Source organism: Brachionichthys hirsutus, chromosome 5, assembly GCF_040956055.1.
Source record: "Brachionichthys hirsutus isolate HB-005 chromosome 5, CSIRO-AGI_Bhir_v1, whole genome shotgun sequence".
In the NCBI taxonomy this organism is placed as follows: Eukaryota; Metazoa; Chordata; class Actinopteri; order Lophiiformes; family Brachionichthyidae; genus Brachionichthys; species Brachionichthys hirsutus.
In genome coordinates this window covers 15,833,365-15,848,935 of record NC_090901.1, presented here as the reverse complement: position 1 = coordinate 15,848,935, position 15,571 = coordinate 15,833,365, and the positions used below count along the sequence as shown (strand labels likewise).

Genomic DNA, 15,571 nt, shown 5'->3' with positions numbered 1-15,571 from the left:
GGCCCGTCGGCCGGCGAGGGCCTACAACGCCGCTTGCGGCTTTAATTTGAATTTCTTGCTCCACACATGGAAACAAAAACAACACACAAGCGAAGGGCTTAAATGCTGCAATACAGACGCACACGCAGATGTACAGTGTCACAAGCAGGCAATAACAGTTCACAGACACACACGCACACACACAGAGGAACTGTTTTCCTGTGGTAACCTTGGGGAAATTAAAAGTACATTATGGACCTCCAGAGGGTAATGGTGAAAGAGGATGGAGGAAGAGGAAAAGAGAGAGGAAGCAAGAGAATGGTGGGGGGGGGGGGGGCAATGTCCTGTTTTTCTCCGCTTTGACCATCATGAAGATATTAGCATGAAGCAGGAGAGCAGTGATACCTCTGCTGTGATGCCCCTTCATGGAACACAGACGGATGGATGGATGAGACACTGTTTTTCTGTCCCACTCAGGTGGGCAGAACAAATCAGGGGCAGGATATTGGCACACCTCTGCTCAGAAAGGTGAATGAGAGGTAAAAACAGGAGGAAAGAAGAGGTGGAGAATGGGAGAGTGGGCGGACGAAAGAAAAGAGACAGGAAAGGCGAGTAGAAAAAGTAGTGTACATTTGTGTATTCGATAGTGAGATGGGAAGGGATACTTCCTTGTCTTTCTCATTCTGTCCCTCCTCTCCGCCCCTCCTTGTGGACACTGTCACCCAGGAAGTTAAAAAAAACAACACACACACACACATGCCAGCGTTTCCGCACACAGAACATTTAAAAATGAGCACAGAGGAAACAACTTTAGACTTTGTTTGTCTTTTAAAGGGAGAGGGGGAATAACAAAGGATGTGTGCGAAAGAGTTTCAGGAGGCAAAAAGAGGTGGCGCTGATGGTGCTGGGACGGGAGGTGGCTTTAATCCACTCTGTGGCTGAGCACAGGAAGGAGTGCACTGGAGCAGGAAGAGTGAGATGTGTGTGTGTGTGTGTGTGTGTGTGTGTGTGTCTCACGGGACTTCAGCTTCCAGCAGGAACTGACACACACAGCAGTTCTACTGAGCCACTCAGGACCTCAGTCAGCACCCCATCACACACACGCATCACAGGAGTGTGCGTCGGTCTGGGGAGGGGCCGATGGCACAATTCAGCACGTCACAGACCCCCCGAGGGTCATACTTTCCTATCCGCCCATCCCTGCTGGGCTGGAGAGGTAGAGAATAAAATGTCTGCGTATTTACCACACTCAGCAGTATCTTGTGTCTCTGCTGGCATCGAGGAGAGGAAGCGTCACACCAGAGCACAGAAACTAGAGCTGCAAACCAGAGCACAGAAACTAGAGCTGCAAACCAGAGCACAAAAACTAGAGCTGCAAACCAGAGCACAGAAACTAGAGCTGCAAACCAGAGCACAGAAACTAGAGCTGCAAACCAGAGCACAAAAACTAGAGCTGCAAACCAGAGCACAGAAACTAGAGCTGCAAACCAGAGCACAGAAACTAGAGCTGCAAACCAGAGCACAGAAACTAGAGCTGCAAACCCTGCAGCAGCCGCTCGCCTCTGGCATCGAGGAGAGGAAGCGTCACACCAGAGCACAGAAACTAGAGCTGCAAACCAGAGCACAGAAACTAGAGCTGCAAACCAGAGCACAGAAACTAGAGCTGCAAACCCTGCAGCAGCCGCTCGCCTCTGGCATCGAGGAGAGGAAGCGTCACACCAGAGCACAGAAACTAGAGCTGCAAACCAGAGCACAGAAACTAGAGCTGCAAACCAGAGCACAGAAACTAGAGCTGCAAACCCTGCAGCAGCCGCTCGCCTCCGGCACGCTGAGGAAACCGAGAGTTTCAGTGTATACCTTCAAAGGGTATTGGATCATTGCAACGCTGTTAGAGTACCAAACGATAGATGTAGACGCGATTACTTCATTGTTTAGAATAGGACTGCACAATATTATACAATCCTATACTGGGAGGTTGTGGCGTCAGAGATGTGTGACATCATAAATAGTTCTTTTGGGCTTTTGTCACCCCTTCCTGGAGGAAGATGAGCCGGTGATACCAACCATCCCTTTCACAGCTACTGCAGTACTACCCAGCAATACGGTGCAAGCTGTTCATCAATTACTTAGAAAGAATGACAACTGTTCAGGTGTGTTTGAGACTAAATGAGGAGGGCTGCTCATCATGTCTGGCTAGTAATCATTCGCCAATCAATAAATAAAAAAGCTAAAACGATACAAACAATGAAGCAAATAAGTCAAAATTAAAACTCAGTCGCCTTTCAATCAGTGTATTCAATCAAGTCATGACTTTTATTTTGAAAGGAGTGGTCTTGCATCTCAGTGGAACCTCCCCGCTAAAGAATAAAAGAAAAGAAGAACTCCATCAGAGTTCACTCCCATTCCAGTTCAGCGTCATAAGAAAAAAGACTCCAGGTTTTACCAATGATCCCCAAAAACGATTCCTTCTGGAATACATTCCCAACTACAGAGAAGTTCAGACCGGGAACGGGTCGTAATTATCATCAGTATCATTACTACGAGTAGTATTTGTTGCAAAACTTGATATGGTGGGAAATACCTCATCTCATCATGCTAAACAGAGAGACAATCATTTCCTTAATTTGCCACCTTTAGAAAAACAATCCAACAAACAAATTGGTGCTGATGAAAGTGTAACAAACAAACACACTAAATTCACATTCACATTTCTGAATGTGTTATCCAGAATTTGGAAGATCCCATCATCTTGAGGGAATAAAGATGTAAGGGAGAGGATAAAGAAGTAAGGGAGAGGATAAAGGAGTAAGGGAGAGGATAAAGAAGTAAGGGAGAGGATAAAGAAGTAAGGGAGAGGATAAAGGAGTAAGGGAGAGGATAAAGAAGTAAGGGAGAGGATAAAGAAGTAAGGGAGAGGATAAAGAAGTAAGGGAGAGGATAAAGGAGTAAGGGAGAGGATAAAGAAGTAAGGGGGAGGATAAAGGAGGGGAGGGGGAGGATAAAGAAGTAAGGGAGAGGATAAAGGAGGGGAGGGGGAGGATAAAGGAGGGGAGGGAGAGGATAAAGAAGTAAGGGAAGAAGTGAGCGCTCCCTCTTTCCATAACCCTCTCATTCATTCATTCTCTCATCAAATCTCCCAAACATCTGCCATCCCGCTTTCCAGACTCTCTCTGTCAACTGAACCACGTGGAAACGATATTACAAAACGTGCACATCTGTGTGACATGCACGTACTCATGCATGTAGGAACTCTGACATTGCCTGTGTGTGTGTGTGTGTGTGCGTGCACTAACCTGTCTGGACAGTTGACTCATCCCAGGTGCCTCCACACTCTGAAGACTCGCCTTCCTCTACAGCTGAGGAGAAAGCAAGAAAGAAAACATGGAGGTAAGAAGTGGTTTCATCGGGAGCAAAGACATTCCCGACTCAGTAAGCCAAAGATCCGGCACACATCCACAGAATCCCGTCAGCGCTTCCTCCTCTCGGTGTTTACGCAGAGAGGCCAATCAGGCGGATCCAACTCATCACCGAATTACAAACAGCCTTAAAAAGGTCAAGACAAACGCAGATTGCTAGTCCAGATGTCCCCTGGTTAAACCGAGAGGGCCGAGTCAGCTGTGGGTCGATGTGAGTACGTGTATGTGAGTACGTGTATGTGAGTACGTGTATGTGAGTACGTGTATGTGAGTACGCAGTACGATCGCTGTAAATCGCGTACAGGCGTCGTTTTGAAGTTAAAGCTTTACCTTTGAAAAAAAAACATCTGCTGGAGACGAGAATAGCCGAATGCAAGCAGCGTCTGAGTCGACGTTACATATTCCTGTGTTCAGATAACTTTTCATTATTTTAAAGCTAACTATTGGATCCAGCAAAATTATTCATTAGATTACATATATGTGTAAAAAAATACAGAAATAACCAAAATACCCTCCCTCTGGGAGCACGCATGTAATCCACATGGCACTAGTTTTTATTCTGATTCAGAATAATAATTCTGAATATATATATTAGCTGAGCGCTAAGGTACACCTTCAGAGAACTCGTACTAGCGAAAGGGGCATGCGAGACAAATTGTGATTTTTGTAGTATTGACATGCATTTTCATAATAAATTTTGAATTTCATTTCAATTTGTTTTATTGATTCTATGACATCAGCAGCATCCATGAAACACAAGTGTTTTCATGGTCCTTCAGCAGTTTCCAGGTGACAAGTCCTCCTCAGGTTCCTCCGTTCATTACCTTTACCCAGTCGGGTCTCTACATTTATTTTGCCTTCCCTTCTGGATTTTAAGCTACAAAACATGATTGAATTGACTGATGGAAGATTACGCATGCCTTCTGGAAGCAACCTGTCCCAGAGCACGGCCCAGGGAGGCAGCAAGCATGCAGGTAGGTCTGTGTGGGTTCTCATCCAGGTCATGATAAACATGCAGGTATTGATCTTTCCAAGGTCTGTCACACGTGCACAGAGGGCTGATCAGAGCAGGAGTGTGACGCAGACTTCCTGGGTACAGCGGGAAGGAGGGAAGTACAGCTGGCACACAAACAGGAAATGGCTGGGGCCGCCACACAATGGGGTTTCCTGCACCATTCCTCACTTCTGACATAGACGCGTAACTGTCATCCTGCCGTGTTTCTCGTACCACAGCCTTGTTAATTCCCGCTTGAAGCCACCCCATCCTCACATTAAAGCTCTGCCCAAAGTTGGAAACAAGAAGTTATTATTAGTCTAGTGTTCCTTTAAACAGAGAAACGACCCGTGGGCTCGTCCTTGGCTGAGACAAAGGACTAACCCATGCGTGACTTGTTTTCACAATTCAATATTTAATGATTGGGTTACTAAACGTGCGAGTACAACTACACAAAGTGCTTTGTGTGAAGTTCTAAAGGATGAATTGGGTTCAGGACCGTTTGTTTATCCACGTGGCCATTTCTTAACTAGCAGTACGTGCGAACAGGGTGGCTGCGATGATTTCTTTACTTAAGCTAAAAAAAGATTGATCGTTGGTTATGTGGAGTAACTGAGCACACGGCCGAGTACCTAGTACTTCCCTGAGTACTACAGGGGAAATGTTCCATCTGGGTATAGGGTTACACTGTATCCCACAATGTATTGACTATTTCAACATTATTTGGATAATATTGGCTAAAAATAATCTGCGTGATATTTTCTTCTCTAATACCAACGCTCTGAGAAGCAGGACGTGAAGACGAGATGCAGAGGTGATGCTAGGAAACAACGGCCATGAGAAAATACCACTTTACTACTACAGCAACCCAACGTTCTCCACCTCACCCTGTCCTTTGCATCGTCCTCCCCAACACCAGCCACTCTCATGTCCTCCCTCACTACGTCCATGTCTCTTCTCCTGGGTCGTCCTCTAGTCCTGTCCTTTGCATCGTCCTCCCCAACACCAGCCACTCTCATGTCCTCCCTCACTACGTCCATGTCTCTTCTCCTGGGTCGTAAGAGGACAGGAGGACATGAGAGTGGCTGGTGTTGGGGAGGAAAGTTACCTCATCCATTACTGAATTACCGGCCAAAGTTAACAGCCAGAGATACGCACACACACACACACACACATACTGCATTAAGCTCCTGGTCCTCTTCCACCAAGTCAAACCTGAGTCAGACTCAAGCAGTTGATCAAGTCTGGATCCAAAGAGTATGTGAGGCTGAATCCAGACATTTGAACAGACCCCAGCAGGGATGGAAACCTCCCACCATGACTAGCATGTCTGCCAAACACAGAAACAGACAGATGAACGAAGGTATGGGAAGAGAGTCCAGAGGAAGACCAGCAGACGATAGCTTTAGGAAGCTGCTCAGATGCACGGATAGAAACACACTGTCGCGTCAGACGGTGGAACGACATTCAAGATACCCTGAAGGAGCAAAGCAGGCCTCAGCAGCCCGACAACATTCTTCTGTCTCAGCGTTACTCAGAAGAAGAACAAGCTTCTGGCGTCGACTTGAGAAGAGACACTGGTATCTTTAGCTTTCTGACAATTGGGGTCCCTGCTGTGACCACAGTCTGCCGGAACCAGGTCTCCCCTGCGTGTCTTGTGTTCCCTGACAAATAAAAATCATGATGACACAACATGCTCGTTTGTAGTTATTTCAGCGATAAACAGACGGGATGTTCTGGTTCCACTGCCTGTGATACAAACCCGTTTCCCTGATAAGACTGTTGGGGATACAGTGTGTTTCATTAGCCAAGCACACGTAGCTTTATTTAGACCCCCCATCCTCCCTCTGCAGCCCCGCAGAGACACAAACACGTTGTTGCTGTAAACCCTGCACACCCCGGGGGGTCGGCGGGGGCTGAGCAGGCTTGCACATACTGATGGAGTTAAAGGAGAGAGAGCTCATTTGGATAGTTTAGCCTTAAGAATTACTATGTGTGTGTGTGTGTGTGAAATGTAGCGTAGTATAGTACACACCACAAGAACAACGTGTGCGAAAGAAAGAGCAGGGCCACTAGTGTGGAAAGTGTGTCTAGAGCCAGCCCGATGGGACCAGCTCACCCCCGTCCTACTGCTGCCAGGCTGCTGAAACAGCCATTCAGTAGGTCAGGATGCAACACGCACGGTTAAAAACTGTATACTGTACGCAAACAAGGGCTGGAACGGAATCATTCTTCAGGGTCTATGCCGGGCTGGACATATATTTATGAGGCAGGCTGCATGATAAGTCTGAGAACTTCCTTTAGACGTGTAGCTCCATCACTCAGCAGGAATGGAGGCTGTGTGCTGCCCTGCTTGGGGTCGAGGGTCATACTCACACAACAGCTTAGAGCAGAGCCCCCCAGACGAGGCAATGAAACCGCCGAGGGAGACAGGAAGACAGATCGCCCGGTACGCATCTACATTTCCCAAGCGGAGGAAGCTGTTGATCAAAAAGGTAACGTGGAAAAAGCATTGATACGAAGGCTAATCGCTAATCGAGTAGGATGACTGCTAGCGAGGGAGATGGTGAATTAGTGCTAACACCATGGAACGAAGCAGGTTTGAACCCTTCGTTGCTCGTTAACGGAGCGAATCAGCTCTTAATACCCGAGTTTTAAGTCTTAGTCCTGGTTTCTCTTCTTGGAGGTCGTCGCCTCCTCTTCTTCCTCCTCTTCGTCCTCCTCAGTTGGACTTTTTTCCTCGGCAAAGAAGCTCTCCAAATACTTTTGTTTCTTTTTATTAATTTTCGCGAGTTCACGGCTGTTTTTTTTTTAGCAACGTATCAAGACGCGATTGTTACGTTGGAGAAAATCCGGTCGTTTTTCAAAATAAAACACCTTTTAGACGCTAATAATCGATACAATGGAAATTGTATACATTAGTTATTCTTTCTTTGCGGCCCGGTAACAAATGCCTCACGGACCGGTACCGGGCCGCGGCCCGGTGGTTGGGGACCACTGCTCTAAAGGGACACCCACTGCTCTAAAGGGACACCCACTGCTCTAAAGGGACACTCACTGCTCTAAAGGGACACCCACTGCTCTAAAGGGACACTCACTGCTCTAAAGGGACACCCACTGCTCTGAAGGGACACCCACTGCTCTAAAGGGACACCCGCTGCTCTAAAGGGACACTCACTGCTCTAAAGGGACACTCACTGCTCTAAAGGGACACCCACTGCTCTAAAGGGACACCCGCTGCTCTAAAGGGACACTCACTGCTCTAAAGGGACACTCACTGCTCTAAAGGGACACCCACTGCTCTGAAGGGACACCCACTGCTCTAAAGGGACACCCGCTGCTCTAAAGGGACACTCACTGCTCTAAAGGGACACTCACTGCTCTAAAGGGACACCCACTGCTCTGAAGGGACACCCGCTGCTCTGAAGGGACACCCGCTGCTCTAAAGGGACACTCGCTGCTCTAAAGGGACACCCACTGCTCTGAAGGGACACCCGCTGCTCCGAAGGGACACCCGCTGCTCTAAAGGGACACTCACTGCTCTAAAGGTACACCCACTGCTCTAAAGGGACACCCACTGCTCTAAAGGGACACTCACTGCTCTAAAGGGACACCCACTGCTCTAAAGGGACACTCACTGCTCTAAAGGGACACCCACTGCTCTGAAGGGACACTCACTGCTCTAAAGGGACACCCACTGCTCTAAAGGGACACCCACTGCTCTAAAGGGACACTCACTGCTCTGAAGGGACACTCACTGCTCTAAAGGGACACTCACTGCTCTAAAGGGACACCCACTGCTCTAAAGGGACACTCACTGCTCTAAAGGGACACCCACTGCTCTAAAGGGACACTCACTGCTCTAAAGGGACACCCACTGCTCTGAAGGGACACTCACTGCTCTAAAGGGACACCCACTGCTCTGAAGGGACACTCACTGCTCTAAAGGGACACTCACTGCTCTGAAGGGACACCCACTGCTCTAAAGGGACACTCACTGCTCTAAAGGGACACCCACTGCTCTGAAGGGACACTCACTGCTCTGAAGGGACACCCACTGCTCTGAAGGGACACTCACTGCTCTAAAGGGACACCCACTGCTCTAAAGGGACACCCACTGCTCTAAAGGGACACTCACTGCTCTGAAGGGACACTCACTGCTCTAAAGGGACACTCACTGCTCTAAAGGGACACCCACTGCTCTGAAGGGACACTCACTGCTCTGAAGGGACACCCACTGCTCTGAAGGGACACTCACTGCTCTAAAGGGACACCCACTGCTCTAAAGGGACACCCACTGCTCTAAAGGGACACTCACTGCTCTGAAGGGACACTCACTGCTCTAAAGGGACACCCACTGTTCTGAAGGGACACTCACTGCTCTGAAGGGACACCCACTGCTCTAAAGGGACACACACTGCTCTAAAGGGACACTCACTGCTCTAAAGGGACACCCACTGCTCTAAAGGGACACTCACTGCTCTAAAGGGACACCCACTGCTCTGAAGGGACACTCACTGCTCTAAAGGGACACTCACTGCTCTAAAGGGACACACTGCTCTAAAGGGACACTCACTGCTCTGAAGGGACACCCACTGCTCTGAAGGGACACCCACTGCTCTGAAGGGACACTCACTGCTCTAAAGGGACACACTGCTCTAAAGGGACACTCACTGCTCTGAAGGGACACCCACTGCTCTAAAGGGACACTCACTGCTCTGAAGGGACACTCACTGCTCTAAAGGGACACACTGCTCTAAAGGGACACTCACTGCTCTAAAGGGACACTCACTGCTCTAAAGGGACACCCACTGCTCTAAAGGGACACTCACTGCTCTGAAGGGACACCCACTGCTCTAAAGGGACACTCACTGCTCTGAAAGGACACTCACTGCTCTAAAGGGACACTCACTGCTCTAAAGGGACACTCACTGCTCTAAAGGGACACTCACTGCTCTAAAGGGACACTCACTGCTCTAAAGGGACACACTGCTCTAAAGGGACACTCACTGCTCTAAAGGGACACCCACTGCTCTAAAGGGACACTCACTGCTCTAAAGGGACACTCACTGCTCTAAAGGGACACACTGCTCTAAAGGGACACTCACTGCTCTAAAGGGACACTCACTGCTCTGAAGGGACACTCACTGCTCTAAAGGGACACCCACTGCTCTGAAGGGACACTCACTGCTCTAAAGGGACACCCACTGCTCTGAAGGGACACTCACTGCTCTGAAGGGACACTCACTGCTCTAAAGGGACACTCACTGCTCTGAAGGGACACTCACTGCTCTAAAGGGACACTCACTGCTCTAAAGGGACACCCACTGCTCTGAAGGGACACTCACTGCTCTAAAGGGACACCCACTGCTCTGAAGGGACACTCACTGCTCTGAAGGGACACTCACTGCTCTGAAGGGACACTCACTGCTCTGAAGGGACACTCACTGCTCTAAAGGGACACTCACTGCTCTGAAGGGACACTCACTGCTCTAAAGGGACACTCACTGCTCTAAAGGGACACTCACTGCTCTAAAGGGACACTCACTGCTCTAAAGGGACACTCACTGCTCTAAAGGGACACTCACTGCTCTAAAGGGACACACTGCTCTAAAGGGACACTCACTGCTCTGAAGGGACACTCACTGCTCTGAAGGGACACACTGCTCTAAAGGGACACTCACTGCTCTAAAGGGACACTCACTGCTCTGAAGGGACACTCACTGCTCTGAAGGGACACTCACTGCTCTGAAGGGACACCCACTGCTCTGAAGGGACACTCACTGCTCTGAAGGGACACTCATTGGCTGCCCTTCCTGTCCCTCAGGAAGAACTTTGTGACACTACTGGCCAAAAGCTGATGCCAATCATCATCGCCAGCCCTCTCCCAGGAGCCTTCCAGCTTCAATGGCCTGTCAGCCCCATGCACTCACACACACACGCGCACACGCACACACACAGACTCACACACACACACGCACACACACGCACACACACACACACACACAGCCGGGGGACAGGGAGAGAAGCTGATTAACCAAATACTTTTATCTGCAGTAAAACCCCTCTCTCTGCCTGCCCTCTGAACAAAAGCGCCTGAACATGCATGAGCACTCGTGCACACACGCGTCCCGTCCACGGAGCCCCCCGGCCAGGAACGTCACGCCAGCCTGGGGGGCGTCTGAGGGAAGTGACGGAGGAAGCAGAGTCTCTCTCTCTCTCTCTCTCTCATCGCCACAAAAGCTTCTCTTAACCGTGTGAAAGTGAAAGACGTGACAGAAGCGCCTCTCTTTGATGGGTGCGCCGAGCATCACCCAGTAAAGGGAGTAGATCAAACATGGACATCTCTGTTGGGTCACTGATTACATGACAACGTCTATGAATGTGTTCAAAGCTCCATGAAGAAACACTTTAGTCATGTGACCGTCGCCAGCAGCTCATCTCCAGCACCTCCACTTTGCGGCGCTTAACCAGGTCTTTCCCCACGTTGGACGTATTTCACTGCCGCGCTTTGCACTCATTACCGATAACGCTTAACGATTAATCCGGTACACTTAAGCTGCTTCATAACACACAACAAAGTCAGCTGTGTGGTCCCGGGCCTCAGTGGAAGCCCGGGACCCTTCATTTATTTTGCCTAATATTTGCCCACTGCAAAACGTTTAAAATGTGTATTGTAACAAGCCCAAATATGATTCCATGATATAATCAGCACAACAGCTGAGAAATCAGAAATCAATAGCAGAGGAGACATGAAGAGGAGAGGAGAGAGAGAGTCAGGAGGAAAGGAGGAAAGGAGGAATGACAGTAAGCAAAATGAATGGACATCTAGAACCTGGAGCTCCGTGGTCCCCTCCGTTCAGTTGAGGTTTTCAGGCGTGGAGCACCAGAACGGTCCAGGCCCCCCCAGAATCGCCCCGTAGCTTTAGCGCCACGCTAACAGTGCCGAGGTCCTGTGTGTGGGCTTAACTCAAATCTGTTTGGTTCTGATGCGTCATTTCAGGAGAACAAAGAGAAGAATGGTTGATGAAGGGAGCTGGTGAGGACAGAGAGAAAGAGAGGGCAGGAGGAGAGAGAAATCATTCCTCTGGAGAAGCTCCACTCTGGGGAACGCTGCAGAAATAACTGAACTAGAATTTCCCCTCTGCATTAGACTGGGAACATCATGAGAAGGCTCGGCTCCGACGTGACCACAGACTCAAGGATGTCCAGAATGGCTGGGACAAATCCAGGGCTGTTCACAAACACAACAAGCACGGAGCATTGAGGACTGGAGGGTGGAGGAGAGAGGTACAGAAGGAGTAGGTACAGAAGGAGAGAGGTACAGAAGGAGAGAGGTACAGAAGGAGGGAGGTACAAAAGGAGGGAGAAGGAAAAAGGTACAGAAAGAGGGAGGTACAGAAGGAGAGAAGTACAGAAGGAGGGAGGTACAAAAGGAGGGAGAAGGAGAGAGGTACAGAAGGAGAAAGGTACAGAAGGAGAGAGGTACAGAAGGAGAGAGCTATAGAAAGAGGGAGGTACAGAAGGAGAGAGGTACAAAAAGAGGGAGGAGAGAGGTACAGAAGGAGAGAGGTACAGAAGGAGAGAGATACAGAAGGAGAGAGGTACAGAAGGAGAGAGGTACAGAAGGAGGGAGGTACAGAAGGAGGGAGAAGGAGAGAGTTACAGAAAGAGGGAGGTACAGAAGGAGAGAGGTACAAAAAGAGGGAGAAGGAGAGAGGTACAGAAAGAGGGAGGTACAGAAGGAGAGAGGTACAAAAAGAGGGAGAAGGAGAGAGGTACAGAAAGAGGGAGGAGAGAGGTACAGAAGGAGAGAGGTACAGAAGGAGAGAGGTACAGAAGGAGAGAGGTACAGAAGGAGGGAGGTACAGAAGGAGAGAGGTACAGAAGGAGAGAGGTACAGAAGGAGGGAGGTACAGAAGGAGAGAGGTACAGAAGGAGAGAGGTACAGAAGGAGGGAGAAGGAAAGAGGTACAGAAAGAGGGAGGTACAGAAGGAGAGAGGTACAAAAAGAGGGAGGAGAGAGGTACAGAAGGAGAGAGGTACAGAAGGAGAGAGGTACAGAAGGAGAGAGATACAGAAGGAGGGAGGTACAAAAGGAGGGAGAAGGAGAGAGGTACAGAAGGAGAGAGGTACAAAAAGAGGGAGGAGAGAGGTACAGAAGGAGAGAGGTACAGAAGGAGATAGATACAGAAGGAGAGAGATACAGAAGGAGGGAGGTACAAAAGGAGGGAGAAGGAGAGAGGTACAGAAGGAGAGAGGTACAGAAAGAGGGAGGTACAGAAGGAGAGAGGTACAGAATGAGAGAGGTATAGAAGGAGAGAGGTACAGAAGGAGGAGGTACAGAAGGAGAGAGGTACAGAAGGAGAGAGGTACAGAAGGAGAGAGGTACAGAAAGAGGGAGGTACAGAAGGAGAGAGGTACAGAAGGAGAGAGGTACAGAAGGAGAGAGGTACAGAAGGAGGAGGTACAGAAGGAGAGAGGTACAGAAGGAGAGAGGTACAGAAGGAGAGAGGTACAGAAGGAGAGAGGTACAGAAGGAGAGAGGTACAGAAGGAGAGAGGTACAGAAGGAGAGAGGTACAGAAGGAGAGAGGTACAGAAGGAGAGAGGTACAGAATGAGAGAGGTACAGAAGGAGGAGGTACAGAATGAGAGAGGTACAGAAGGAGAGAGGTACCGAATGAGAGAGGTACAGAAGGAGAGAGGTACAGAAGGAGAGAGGTACAGAAGGAGAGAGGTACAGAATGAGAGAGGTACAGAAGGAGAGAGGTACAGAAGGAGCGATAGATTAACAGGAGCGCTTGGAGCACGACTGGCGGTTTGATTGATTGAGTAGAAAACTCGATCAATCATCTTATCCTCAACGCAGAGAAACAGGCTTCACTTCATGCTGGAGCCTCAATGGCCTCAAGGAGTCGCATCAATGGTTCTAGTCAATGTTCTAATGCTAATGCTAATGCTAATCTCATTCATTTAGGTCATGGTGATCCTGGATTGGCCATGCTGTTCCATTTGAGTGCATCTCAATTTAGGAAGTCCGTAACACAAGTACAGTAGTCCCTCGTTTACGTTCTAAAAACAACCCGCAATAAGTGAAATCTGCAATGTAGTGATCTTTATTTATTTTAATTATTATACATGTACATAAATGTTTTAAGGCTGTAAAACCCCTCACCACACACTTTATACACGTTTAACAGTCAGGCATTAATCTAAATAGATTGTTTCAGTATTATAGAATGAAACCAAAGATCAAAACCTTTTCAGAACTAAACATTTGTTTGAGGAATATAAATATATAGTACGTACAGTAAACGTTTTCCTATTAATAAATATGATAGCTTTTAGGAATAACGAATTTAATTTTAATGATCAGCCTACGAGGTTGATCACACAAGAAATGATTAATAGCGACTCGTTGTAGCTGTAAACACACACTGCACATGTACATACAGTCACGCTTAAATACCACATGCATGTACACAGACGCAGTACAGGATACAAAAGCCAACAGCTGAACAACCCTGAACGAGTATTAAGGTAGAAGATTGTCCTGCTGACAGCTGAGACACAGACAGAGGATTCGTCCATCACTGCTTTACCTGCTTTCTCTGCTGGTCCACAGCTGATAACCAGCGACGTCTCTGCCCTGAAAACTGGCCTGACCAACACTTCCACACAGTCCCTTTCACCACACCTGTCCCTTTCACCACACCTGTCCCTTTCACCACACCTGTCCCTTTCACCACACCTGTCCCTTTCACCACACCAGTCCCTTTCACCACACCTGTCCCTTTCACCACACAGTCCCTTTCACCACACCTGTCCCTTTCACCACACAGTCCCTTTCACCACACTTCCACACCAGTCCCTTTCACCACACTTCCACACCTGTTACATTTAAACGTTTTTATCCATCATCAACCAGGGACTCATATTTATAGTCCACTGCCAGAACATTGAGTTGAGTTAGGCAGGGTGCCATTTCAAAAGAAATACAGCTTTAACTTACAAACACAAGTTAAAATTAACGTGATCCTTCTGAGGAAATGTCACCGAAGCTGAGAATCAGCTGGAGTGAAGTTCACACTGACAGACCGTCTACCGTCTCTCTCATTAGCATGGACTCTCTGCCCCACCTCTGTTGTACGTCACAGCGGGGAACCTCTGCTCTTTGACTGGGAGGTGAAGAGAAAGGAGTTAGAAAGACTGAAGACATAGGCATTAAAAGAAGCATTGGTGAGGCTGCAGTGGGGGGGGGGGGGGGGCGCTACGAAGACACCGCAGAGTATCCAAGGAGCAGGACACAACACAAGCAGCTTGCTCTGAGGACAATTTAGTGTCACCAATTGGCCTAATTTGCATGTTTTTTGTGGTGGGAGGAAGCCGGAGAACCGGGCGAGAACCCACGCAGACATGGAGAGAACCTGGAGAGAACCCACGCAGACACAGGAGAGAACCCGGAGAGAACCCACTCAGACACTGGGAGAGAACCCGGAGAGAACCCACGCAGACACTGGGAGAACCCGGAGAGAACCCACACAGACACGGGGAGAACCTGGAGAGAACCCACGCAGACACGAGGAGAACCCGGAGAGAACCCACTCAGACACTGGGAGAGAACCCGGAGAGAACCCACGCAGACACTGGGAGAACCCGGAGAGAACCCACACAGACACGGGGAGAACCTGGAGAGAACCCACGCAGACACGGGAGAGAACCCGGAGAGAACCGACACAGACACGGGGAGAACCTGGAGAGAACCCACGCAGACACAGGAGAGAACCCGGAGAGAACCCACTCAGACACAGGAGAGAACCCGGAGAGAACCCACACAGACACTGGGAGAACCTGGAGAGAACCCATGCAGACACTGGGAGAACCTGGAGAGAACCCATGCAGACACTGGGAGAGAACCCGGAGAGAACCCACACAGACACTGGGAGAACCTGGAGAGAACCCACGCAGACACTGGGAGAACCTGGAGAGAACCCACGCAGACACGGGGAGAACCCGGAGAGAACCCACACAGACACGGGAGAGAACCCGGAGAGAACCCACACAGACACGGGAGAGAACCCGGAGAGAACCCACACAGACACGGGGAGAACCTGGAGAGAACCCACGCAGACACTGGGAGAACCTGGAGAGAACCCACACAGACACGGGGGAGAACCCGGA

At 49.2% G+C, this 15,571-nt stretch overlaps 1 protein-coding gene across 1 annotated transcript in view; it reads right to left on the bottom strand.

Annotated features, from left to right (window-relative positions):
* The window catches only part of znf423 (zinc finger protein 423), a 152,559-nt gene that overhangs the window by 124,453 nt on the left and 12,535 nt on the right, over nt 1–15,571 (bottom strand). The window contains exon 2 of the mRNA XM_068739086.1: nt 3,269–3,335. Coding sequence (XP_068595187.1) covers nt 3,269–3,335 — 67 coding nt within the window. The remainder of the gene's footprint in view (nt 1–3,268; nt 3,336–15,571) is intronic.